A 12,982-nucleotide genomic window follows, 5' to 3' on the forward strand; every position below is an offset into this window, starting at 1 on the left:
TCTCCTTCATGAAACATTGCTAACATTGCAGTTAATAACACTGACGTGCCGAGTTTTGACCGTGCCTCGCCGTCTCTCCTCCCTCCCCTCTGTCCCTTCTTGTCTGTCAATCAGAAGCCAGAAGGAAAGACCTCACCCCTTGCCCACCCTCCCCTGCTGCTAGCTAGCACCAGCATGGCAGACAGTCGACAGCCAGAAGACGGTGCCCCCCAGTGGGACCCATCAGGGGGGCAGGAGCCCACTGGCACCCATGGAGCCAATGGCTACTCTTCCTCCGCCTACAGGACCTGCCAGCCTGGTGGGGCACACATGGCAACAGGCTCCTACTCTGCCAGGGAGAATGGATTCAATGGGGAGCTAACTGGTGCCCCCGCTATAACTGCAGGTAAGACATGTTTTTAGCATTAAAATTTCTTTTATTTTACACGTCATCAGAGGCTCACCTGGCATCAGTTTGCATTAATTGATTGCTCAAATAAGAGGATGTGGGCGTCCTCTAGCACACCTGGTCGAGTGTGCCCAGCCTCATTCTCCCAGGGACTTTTAGTTTGTGTCCTGCAGTTGCTACAGGGATGTTCTGTAAATTGTATAAAGATCCTATGGAAGCCCATTTTAGTTAGAAAGGAACAGTAAAACAGATATAGCCGACTTATAGGTCAGGGATTTGATTTAAAAAGTCTTACCTACAGCGCTACTTACCAGTCAAGATTGTTTTGGTGTGAGCTGCCGAGTGTTGGAGATACTGTATCAACCGATACTGTTGGCCTCCGCTCTGATATGGTGGAACTAGATGGCACTAAGCTTGTGGTGCTTAAAGTCCCCCAAAAAATACATTCGAAAGACTCAACAGCAAAATTTAACCCCTTATAAACAATAAAATGGCATGAACATTTACTTTCTCTGTTAAATAACAGCTGATCTTGTCCTTTTCTCTGAGGGAAAGAAGATCCCAAATCTCATTGTTTTCCCAGTATATGGACTTTAATGGCTGTTCTTCTTCTTCTTCTTCTTCTTCTTTGAGTTAAATGCTAACAGCTGCTTTTCAAATCTACCGTTATTGGTTGCACACATTACATGTTGTCAAACACCACACACGTCCAGCCCATGGTCCTGTTGGCGGCTGTCCTGTTTATACAGACACTGTTTCAGTGCTGTTATTATATCCTGTGGTAGCTTAAAGGCAAGACAACTCCGTTCCCCCATTCTGCAATTGTATCTTACATACAGAACGGAGAGGCAGTATAATAGCGCAATATTCCCGCCTTGAACAGGCAGTATAAAAGTGGCTTATGACTGCATTTTGTAGTACTCAAGTGCGTATCATTTGGGCGCTTGTGTGTGTGTGTGTCTGAGTGTGTACACATAAGTATGTTAGTGTATGTTATCCTTCCATGCATTGTAAGGTTTTTTTGTGTTTGTGTGTGTGTGTGTGTGAGAAAGAGAGAGAGAGAGAGAGCTTTGTCTACAACTCTTGACAGTGTTTGGTGTGTTTTTGTGTATGTGAGTCTCTGTGTTTCTGTGTGTCCTGTCTCTTCTTGTGCGTGGGTTAGCAGCACTTCAGGTCCTCACTAGAATCACATACTGTTATTAACGGTGCTATAATTAACACATAAAATCTGTCTCTCTACCCCCTACCCCCCACCCCACCCTCACTCACACCCTGGAGACAAGAACAATAATGTACCAATGGTGTAGCCATGGAAACGGCTCCCCTACAATTTACTCTGCCAGGGCTTTTGTTCTTCTCGCCTTAAGCTTGCCACAGACAAGACCATTTAGTGTGCGATGACAAGAGCCCAATTAACCTCCCATCTCCCCATTATCTGGTTTTAACTGACACCAGTTTTGGAGGCTGATAACAGTATTTTTGAGCATGTACTGCTTGTTGCCATTTGACCATCTTCATGCTCTCAATGCCCATCTTTAGTTATTTAGTATCATTCAGTCATTCAAATTGTCTTCTTGGAAGTGTTTAGGGAGAAGAGTCAAATTACTGTGTTATAATCACATAATGACACTTAATTTAAGACAACACTCAAATCAGGTTGACGTGAATGTATGTAACAAAAACTTCTATTCAGATATTACTAATATAAAAAAAGGTAACACTTTCTATAAAGTCGACATTTATTATGCATTAGGAGGGCATTCTTAATGAATTTTAATGCATTCATAATGCTTTGTGACTACACTCATAAACACACATAGTGCTCACTTATACACTGTATAAAAAGTCATAAAACATTACAGATGTGACTTGTAATGAATTATATGTATCAAGTGTCTTATGGATACTATAACACTTGTAAGTACAATGTTGAGTCTGTGTCCAGTGCTTTAGCACCTTTATCTCTCTGCTTATTTATGTCATCTTATGCCTCTGTGCAGGCAACAACCATGGCAAAAATAATTATGCTTTTTAGTTGTCCATCCATATGTCTGTCCCATTGTCATGAACACAATATCTCAAAAATGTCAGGAATTTCTTTGATTTGGCACAAAAGTCTACTTGGACCCAACGATGAACTGATTGTGGTCAGAGGTCACTGTTACCTTGCAACCATCTCATTCTCTTGAACGCAGTATCTGAAAAGGTCAAATGTCAAGGTCACTGTGATCTTGCGCCTGTCTCATTCTTGTGAATGTGATATCTCAATAACACCTTCAGGGAATTTAACTTAAATTTTGCACAAATGTCCATTTGGACTCAAATATGAACTGATTAGATATTGGTGATCAAAGGTCACTGCAACCTCACAAAATATGTTTTTGACCATAGCTCAAGAGGTTATGTGCTCAAATGTCAACTTCACTGTGACTTCTTAATGTGCAAAAATATTGTCTTGGCCATTACTCACCAGCTTAAGTCATTAACAGAAGTGGAAACATTTGGTCAGATACTAAACTGATGACACTTCTTTTGGGTGACCATGTTTTAAACGTTCTGATTGTGCTGATCTTCTGCGCTGCAGCAGCAAAGACGTTCATAATCTGTATGAGTATCTGCTTTTCACCTGTGTTGAGTTGATAGGAGAGAGGGTGAAGTGGATCGCCATACTTTTGTCATACAAATCTGATTGTGTTGATTTTCTGCGCTGCAGTTGAATATGTGTGAAGCATCCTGGTTTAGAATTTGTAGCTTCTTTGCAGCATCATACATATTTGAAGCATTATCTACTCACATGGCTTCATAGGAGTCTTGACAGACACGCAATATAAACTGCAACTTGTCGAGTTGGTGGAGGCCTACAACCGCGAGGCGGTTATTCTAGTTTTTTGTTTTCTAGTAAACATAATGTATGGGTAGACACTTCTATCTAACCTGGCTATGTCAACAGGTATTTATTATGAATGTGCTGGTTTTGTGACATAGAAGAGTAACAAAATAAATCATACAACAACTAATTCTTAATATTATTTTCTGTTTTGTTTATTTTTTTTAAAATGTTTATATAACTATTACTAATATCCTGTGGCTCACACAAAGAACCAGCTGGTAAGTTTTGTTTTGAAAAAATAAACTTTCAATTCAACAAGTCTTTCTATCTATTAAAGCACATCAAGATGTGTCTAATGTATATCATCTGCACAGGAACTGACTGCCCTTTTGAGTTTTTTTTGAAAAACAAAACACATTTTACTTATCCAATTGTCATATGTGTGGAAGGGAGAGTCTTTACAATGTCCCATTACTTTAGCTTCATTTTTATACTAAAATGTAACTGACAAGCTGATGAATTTGCTAGTAGACCAGTCATGGCATCCTTTTGCGTGCATAAAAATGGTCTCTTCAGTATATGCAAGCCATAATCAGCTGTTTTTTTCTCCATTGAATCCAATGAGACAGGATCAACAACCCTGCAACATATTTCATCTAGTCAGTATGAAATCGAGCAAGTTTTGTCTTAAACACATATACATATTCAGAACACCCCTTGTTAAAGATGACATTTTATGGTCAGATTTCTTAAATGCATTGCTTTCTTTTCTGGTGAGAGGCTACCTTATAGCCCTACATAATTAGCTGCCAGGGCCTCATGCGTTCCTCTGGGTCATTAGTAGCACGTATCAAAGATATGAGAGCTGTAAACAGCCTCCTTTCAACTTCAAAGGAATGGATTTTAACTGATGTCAACAAGAACACAGTGTTTTTTACTCATAGAGGGGAAAGCCAAAGATTCCATTGTAAGTTTTAGAGCAGCATTTAGAGCTTCTCTCCCATCCTGTGGTCCTCATCAGCAAATTGAACAGACTTAAATATGAATCCTTTTAATGCATCATTTGTCTCCAGAGCTTGTTCACTGAAAAAATGTTAGTAGAATGGATCAAATCATCATGTGATCAAGTGATAGGACAACAAATATTTCCATTTTCAGTAGAAATAAGTGGATTATAATTTTAAAACAATGGCTAATAACAATGAGTTCAAAATGAAAGTTACACATGAAGACAAAACTCCCCATCTCCTCCAACTTTTACCGACAGCAGTCTGCATTAATGATAATAATCAGTGTGTGTTTTCTAATCATCTGCATGAAAATGATGTATTGCATCAGCAGCTGCGCAACCAAAGCTGTGTTTGTCTGCAGAGCGTCTTGACAGCATACATTAGCATTGCTCGCAAGCAGGGCAGGGCGGGAGTAAGTGGGGCGGAATGGGTGACAGAAGGGCTGATGCTGGCACTTGGTGAGCCTTCTCTCCCTGTGAAAAGCTCTTCAGACACAACAAGAACTACTGAAGCACAAAATTGCCCTCTTGACTTTCCTTTGAGACAAAGTTGAAAAAGCCAGTCAGCCATGCTGGAAGTGGTCAAGAGAAAGAGATGGAGAGAGGCAGACAGAAAGAAACAGAGGAAGTTAATAGATAAAGAAAGAATGCATTGACTGATGTCAATGTCACTGAGCTGATGCAAGTTACTGGGCATGCTGTCAAGAAGCCTGTACAAGATTTTCAATTGTTAGAGTCCCTCGATCTCATCAGCGTCGACAGTGTGTTTGGCTCTTGCAGAGAACAGATTTGACCTAATGAAGCTCTGGTATGAAGTATGGACACAAACAAAAAGGGACACATCCAAAGTTTAAGGATGTCTAAATCATGACCTTGCCCCAGGGGGGTTTAAAATCTGTAACCGCAGTCCCTGCAGATCCTTAAAAAGTCTTAAAGGCATTGAATTCATTCATATAAAAATAAGGTCTTGATTGGTGTCAAATTGACCTAAATTAATTTTTCAAAAGTTTTAAAAATGCTCAGACACGGGAAGGAAGATATTATTAATCTGACATTGCATTGCACAATCTCAAAAATAATAGGTCAACATCTTTTTTCTTTTTTTTTTTTTGTTAAATAATTTAATAAATTCCTTTTCTTACACTCGTCATAATGGAAATCTAGGTAATGGGATCTCACATTCAGATTAAGACACAAAAAATCCAGGCCAGAAATGTCAGATATTTCCCACTAATTTCATAATCTAACTTTTTCACTGGACAAAAAAAGTCACGTTTTATGTTACAATAAACATTTGGGCAAAATAAAATTGTCCTTCAATTTTGCTTATTAAAAAATTGGTCTTAAACTTAATTCTGAGTGGCATCAAAAAGTCTTAAAAAGTCTTAAATCTAGTCTAATCTTTCCTTAAGATGTAGAAATCCTGTGTAACATGCAACACTATTCTAATGATGACAATATATGTAGTCTCTGTGAAGGAGTTTTTGATCATGAAGAAATGTTTGATTCTGTGTCTTAATAATATTTAATTTGTGCATTGACATTTAGTTGACCTGAGAAACCTCTGTGCCCTCTGCACTTAGCATGTTGTTTGTTGAGAGGCTCCTGCCTGTCTGTAAAATAAGATGTCGACCTTGTTGATGCTCCTGAGTAACACACACACTTTGTCTGACTCTTGTCTGGTTGCTGAAATAATTATGCTGTACTGTTGTTATGTGTCTGGCCATGTACGTGTTGTGCCAAACACTTCTAATAAAACGTATACATTAAGGTGAGAATAGCAGGTGCTCATCAGGTTTATTTTATCATTTATCAAAATTGAGATTGACAGTACAACTTTCTCCACATCAGTCACCTCTGAGAAGGTGGCTACAAAATGAAGCGATGAAAGTGGTTTCGAAGTAAAACAGATGGCCACAGCCACATTGATTATGTGATCAGCTACTGCTTGTAATTTGAGAGCCTGGCCAAAAGGTCATCCAGTATCATCTTACAGTGTCATTTTTACTACCGTAAAAGATTATATGCAAGATTAAAAGACGTAACCATTTGAAACCTGAGCGAACTGGCTTGATTTCTTTCAAAAACATTGAACAAAGGCAATAAGCACCAAAAGAAGAAATGAACCAAAAATTAGCAAGAAATTACAAGAAAATTACTTGGAAATTAAATGAAAGAAAATGACATGGAAAAAGTGCTTTAAAATGATAATGTATGCAACTCTAGAATTAATGATGTAATTATATGTAATTATGATAATATAACCTTAACCTTTTTCTGTTCTATTCTATTCTACTTTCTGTGGACAGTTTTCCCCAGCCTCAAAGAAAAAAAATCTAAATTTGTTAATTTCTTGCAGTTTGAGGAATATTTCTTACCAATTTGCTCACTGCCTCTTTTCCAGGGTATTGAAACAAATAGCACCTTTTTTTTTTACCTATTCTTGAAAACTTTGGGAATCTGCTACAGAAAGTAAAGTTGGATGTACTTGATTTGTTATATCAGGGCATTGTTCTTTTGGCAGAAAAATAAACAATACATGTGAAAATTGGTGTTTAACCCGTGTAGGTTTGTGTCACAATAGCCATTCCATCACTCCATTCAGGTCACAGACAGGTTTTCATTTGTGATGATACATCTGTTTCTGAAACCTATTGAGGAAATTTTCTTCTCAGTGCATGCAGAGTGTGCATGACCACTATCTCTTAACCAGGTGTCTGACCTTGAAACAGTGAATGCATGCTGTCAGACTGAAGATCTTCACAGGTGTATGTGTTGATGCATGAGAGTGAATTCAGCATTGCAAAGACAGAATTTGTGCTAACACTGCACAAAAGGACTGTCATTTCTATGATGCAGATCTCTTAAAGGTCCCATATTGTTAAAAGTCAGATTTCTAATTCCTTTTTTAAATTATTATAAAGCAGTTATAGGTGCTATATAAATATTATTAAAGTATTAAAATGCTCAACCCACAGAGAGATGCACAGTCCATTTTCAGACACTGTACCTATTAATGAGCGATCAGGACTTAAGCTGTGATGTCACAACTATACTATATAAAAAGTAAAGAGTGCTGCTACAGTGCCATTACAGTCCTTTTCTGACTGCAGTTTTGGTGCAGAGATCCTGAGAGTACAAATGTGGAAGGCTCGAAAAACCCTGACTAATGAGTGCGTTAATATGGAGCATCTCAGACAGAGGGTGAATACAGGTATATTCAGACAAACAGTATGAGAAAAGTAATGTTGTTTTTCTAACATTACTGCATGTAAACATGTTTTAGTAGAAACCCAAAACACAAGTATGAATTTGAAAATGGGCATCATATGGGGCCTTTAATTGTGAGATACTAAGTCGTAATTACAGGAAAATATGAATGGATGCAATGCACTTCTACAGACAAATGACCCATCTTTATGTTGTTCTGTGAAGCGACATGTTGCAGTCATGTATTGAATGGCATGCGATTTTGTCTCTTGACATTCCTTCATTTGTCCTGTCTTTTTGATTATTGTGTTTTCATGGATGAAAAACCAGTAGCAATAGCTATTGTTCTCTTAGTTTGTGGTTTAATGTGATTGTGTCTGAAAAATGAAACGCTAAATGTTTGGAGATTCCAGCGGGCAAAAATCTTTCTATAGATTCAAGCTGAGTTGTGTTATGTATCTGAAAAATATTGGTTTTAATGTTTAGCCACATCACAGCCATCATTTTCTGTATACTGGCGGCTGCAGACAGTGAGGCTGAAACGACTACGGCATGTTGCTGGCATCTGAATTACATTGGGACCCAAATCAGTGGCCCAGCAGTCTGTTGCTATGGCAACCACTGGCTTTACACACTTTGGGTGCCGGCTGGTAGCTCACCAAATGGCACTCCTGCTCTCTCCATGCCCTCTCAGTCCTGCTGTGTGTGTGTGTGTTTGTGTGTGTGTGCGTGTGTGTGTGTGTGCGTGTGTGTGTGTGTGTGTGAATATGCTTGTGTGTGTGTCTGTCTGGCTGTGTGTTGCGTTGACTCAGGGCTTCCAGTCGTAGTCTCAGCTCAGAGAGGGAGCGTCCTCAGCTTCATACTGTCTCTCTCACAGGTAATACATGCTTTTACTTCATTAGGAGAGCGTGTCTGTGTCTGTTTTTGTAGATTATGGATGTGGATATGCAGGTATGATGCATATTTTTGTATATTAAATCAGGTATTTGTGCATGTGGGTTATTTGTATGTCAAAGTTGCTGTGTCTTCAGACATCGCTCTGTCAGAGAACTGCTGAGACAATCAGATCAGGCTGGTGTCATCACTGCCAGCTAGCTTTTTGGATGTGACAAGGTCATTTTTTACAGTCCTCTTTGTTTGTAAATTTGCATTTCTGTTAATCTATATGCAATTCTAAAAATCCATGATGTGTCATTGAACCCAGTGGCATCGTTGTTGCTTGTGAATTTGTCTATCTGATTGTGTTTCTGGAAGAGAGACTGTATTTTGAAACATATACATGAAGCCTCTTTAGAATACCAACAGCCCGGGTAGGATTTTCTATATTTTTTCTCTTATTTTTTTAGTTTTTCCAGAGTTTCAGTTTTTAAAACATTACTTGCTATGGTTTTAAACTCAAATAATTGTTATATATTATAACATTAGACAAATTTATCCAGCAAATACTGCATTTCTCAGATGTCACCAACAATCAAACATTGACAGTGAAATGAAAGGTGAAACAGGTGAAAAAATATTTAAACTTCAAAAAAACGTTGCTCAAAATCCTAGCTGGATATGAATGTCAGACTGTAACCTCATAAAAACTTGGACAAAGAGAAAGCGCGCTTTTAAGAGCATGATGAGTCATCATTAGTTATAAAGTAGCCACGTATGTTTTTAGTCACTCACCAAAATCCACTTTGAGTCATAAAATGAAAAAGACCCCAAGTTCAATTGTGACTCATATGTCTTTCTTTTGTATAGTCTCAAAGAATTTAAAAGGAATCATTAAAAGGTAAAAGTAATTTCAGCAACAAACACTAGAGCTTCTGAACATTCAGCACAACTCCTCTCGCCCATTTTTACTGATCCTCCCATTTACACTCCATCACCGAGCACCATAATTGTCTTTGGTTACATAAGTTTGCACTGGGTTGCACAACCTTATCCCCCCCCCCCCCCCCCCCAATACTGTAACTGGTGTCATGTAATTTGTTGAAACTGCACAATTTAGCTTTCCTTCGTTAACCATGTTAGCTTTTTAGAAAAGCAAGTCATTTCCAGGTTTTTGTCTGAACTGCAAAAAGAAGTTGTATCAGATCCTAAAACAGGGGTTGTGAAACTACAGCCCATGGCCTGTAGCAAAGTTTTAAAAATAGACCAGACTATGACTTGAGAGCATATTTCTAACAAATTGTGCTGTATTTGCACAGACTGGTTCACTGTCGTCATGAACGACTCCTACTAGCAAGCCTTCCCATTGCACTTATGTCTTTCCTTTTTTTCAAGATTATTTTTGGGGCTTTTTGCCTTTGCCTTTTTGACAGGACAGTTAAAGCATGAAAGTAGGAGAGAGAGGGGTTGACATGCAGCAAAGTGCCGAGGCTGGAATCAAACCTGCGGCCAGTTTGGCAAGAACATAGCATAATTACTGGGTGTCCCCTCCCATTGTACTTCTTAATTTGAACTCTAGATGTCCCTATTTCACCTAAAGTGATGATTACTAGTCCTTAAATTTACCTCAATAAACATGGCAGCAGGCCGTAAAAGACAGATAGAGATGTACTTTACGTAATATGTGGATGCACAAACACACTACTGTTGTCAGACATTTAACTGTTTAGTAATGTCACTGAGTAATTTTGATAGAAAATGAATCTTTTCTGATCTGGAAACACTGATTTTCTTGCTGTATAACTGATTGAAAATTATACATTTGCTATCGCTGGGCTGGCAACCCCTTATATTTTTCTGTATATGGCCCATAATCAAAAAAGTTTGGCCACCCCTGTCCTAAGACAATGTGTTGTATCCATGGATAGCAGATGAGCACCAACATTTTGTCTTCAGGCACATGCACTCAATATAGAGGTGTTGTCTCACTCATAAAATGGAACTATTCACACAAATCTACAGGAATTAAATACCCCAGGTCTAAGCTTTAGGGGCTGTTTTTAACTTATTTGGTGTCACAAGAATTGATTGCGTTTGATTTTGGCACCTTTCAGATCAATTTGACAGTACTGGAAGAAAGGCTTTGTGCCTTGAAGCAATGAATAAGGTGGTACACGTACATTTGCCTTTGCTGTTGAAAATGGGAAATGGTTGCTTTGGTGAGTGGGCTGTGTTAAGTGTTCCCGGAAGAAGTGTGTGTTTGTGTGCGTGCGTGTGTGTGTGTCATTGCATGTGTGTATGGCTGCCAGCTTGTTTGTGTTGATGTGTGGGTGAGAAAAAGGTCCTGAAACAGCAGCAGTAAAAGCATCATACTGCCACCTAATTCCACATAATCACTGTAAATATGCTAATGAAGGTTGGTTTGATTACCCCTCCCCCAGTCATTTGAACTGATACATACAGGCATCAGATGTAAGATTAATTGTAGAGAATATAAGACCAATTTAGCAAATTGTCTCTGTTTGGCTACCAATTTCAGGCAAAACTGACTAAAAAGCTCTTTTTGTACATGAACACACACGCGACTGACACAGATTTAGCTCTTTATTTAAAATTCACCTACTCTTTCCTGTTGATAGATATCAGCTTGAGCCTTTTCCTTACATTTTCCTGTCCTCATTTATCATCTGCTGCCCACCAGTGTCAGACAGCCAGACATTGTTGACAGCTTCTCTCTGAATGTTGACACTATTATTGTCATGAAGAGTGTAAAGCTCATATTCTGTCAATTTTCTTGTACAAGACTGAACTCAGTATAGAATTTCATGAATGTCTGTGAGCTGAAACTGCATTTCAGTGTCACCTTGAACAGATAAAAGAGGAATAAGGAGAGTTTTATCTGCAGTCTTGCTATTCACAGTCCACCACAGCAGTCATTCATACAACTGAAGATATTCACAAGCATTGAACAGCCCACTGTTGCACTAACTTCCGTAGTTCAACTCGGGCTGGGGACCTTTATTGCATGTCATACCCCCTTGTCTCTCTTTGCGTTTTTTGTCTGTGTCTCTACATGCCAAAAAAATCTCAGAAAAAAAATGCTGGTACAGTTGGATTCAGCCCAGAGTGGATGGTTTCAGTATGAAATAAAGTATATGAATTTTGTCTGGCAGTAACTGAATAATCCAGGTTTCATTTTTAGTCTGCAGTCGTTAAGGGATGCTGGGTTTCCATAGCGACACCCACAGCCTTCACCAACAGCTCTAGGATCCCTGCAGTTATGGTAACAATTTCAGCTCCCTCACTCTGGCTTTCATTTCAGGTTTTGATGACATGATTCAAAAATACAGTGAAATGACATTCATAAAAGATGAGATTTTTGTTTTTAACATTGATATATATCCCAGGAAAAGTTGACTGACCTTTATGCTGGCCTTCAGCAGCAATCTACGCTTTGTTCTCGCTTAGTTACTTCTCAGATTGAAAATTGGAGGCATGCCCAGTGCAACCACAGTGCCCTGATGTACCTGAGCGGCTGGGGATTTGCTGCATCTTGGGATTCAAACCAAACAGTTTTTTAAAACTTTCAAACTTAGGCCACTTCTTCTGAAAGACCTTGCATTTGTGTTTGTGTCTTTGTTCAGAACAAGTGTCAGCTCGGATCGTACAGGAAGTGACAGCAGAGGCAGTCGCAGTACTGAAGGGAGAGCAGGAGACCCAACGGCTGCCATCAGGTAAGCCACACACACACACACACACACACACACACACACACACACACATACACGTGCTGCGTTCTGTCTTCTATCCAGTGATCACAGGGCAACACATTGAGCGCATCCCAGCATAGCATTTAGCAGTGTACATGCTTGAGATGTCACATATCATCAATTCACCTAACCTGCATGGGTGAAAGGAGAGCATAGCACTATTGTGCTTTTCTTTTTGAAAGTGTAGTGTGTAGGATTTCAAGTGAATGGCAGTAAATGCTCAAAGGTGCTAACAATATGTGATTTATATGACTGCAATGTTTTTTTTATTTGTTTGTTTTTTGTAGTTGAAGACACCACAAATTTGCCTCCCTCCCCTCCCCCCTCACCTGCTGCAGAGCACTTTGGTCCTCTGGAACAAGGTAGGCCAAGAACATGATAAGTGTGTTTATGAATCTTTAATCCCGGAGATTGTGGTTTCCTTTTTTTACATGACTAAAACCCTGGAGGTTTGTGGTCGCCACCTCATTGGGGTACTGATGTTGGGTAGCTCGGGGGCTACTCTTAATTACCCCCTCTCAGGAAATGCCCCACCTACGCAGGACAAACCACACATTGGTATCCGTTCAAGAAACCTGTACATATCAGAGTTGCTACAAGCAGGAACATGTTCTCCATTTTCCAAACATTCATTTCTTCTTGAATTCTGCTTCCTCCTCATTGTACACCTGGAACAGACACAGATTGTATATCTTCATCATCACCATTTATCTCTATAAGAAAGTAGCCTTCACATGCATGACCTTGTTACAACAAGTGCACTCCTTCATTTTATCATCTTCTTCTTCCATTTCCCTTTCTAACATCCACACATTGCTGTCTTCCCACACACTAATATGACAGCCAATTTAAGTAACCCGCCAACTTCTTGTTGTTTGTCTTTTTAGTTTGATTATATC

General features: G+C 39.2%; 1 protein-coding gene across 1 annotated transcript in view; it reads left to right on the forward strand.

The window, feature by feature from the left end:
* Positions 1 to 12,982, forward strand: part of map2 (microtubule-associated protein 2) — a 108,463-nt gene that overhangs the window by 59,581 nt on the left and 35,900 nt on the right. The window contains exons 6-8 of the mRNA XM_042494738.1: positions 115 to 385; positions 11,958 to 12,047; positions 12,371 to 12,445. Of these exons, the coding sequence (XP_042350672.1) occupies positions 175 to 385; positions 11,958 to 12,047; positions 12,371 to 12,445 (376 nt within the window). The 5' untranslated portion in view covers positions 115 to 174. The remainder of the gene's footprint in view (positions 1 to 114; positions 386 to 11,957; positions 12,048 to 12,370; positions 12,446 to 12,982) is intronic.

Source organism: Plectropomus leopardus, chromosome 10 (assembly GCF_008729295.1).
Source record: "Plectropomus leopardus isolate mb chromosome 10, YSFRI_Pleo_2.0, whole genome shotgun sequence".
NCBI classification, from domain to species: domain Eukaryota; kingdom Metazoa; phylum Chordata; class Actinopteri; order Perciformes; family Serranidae; genus Plectropomus; species Plectropomus leopardus.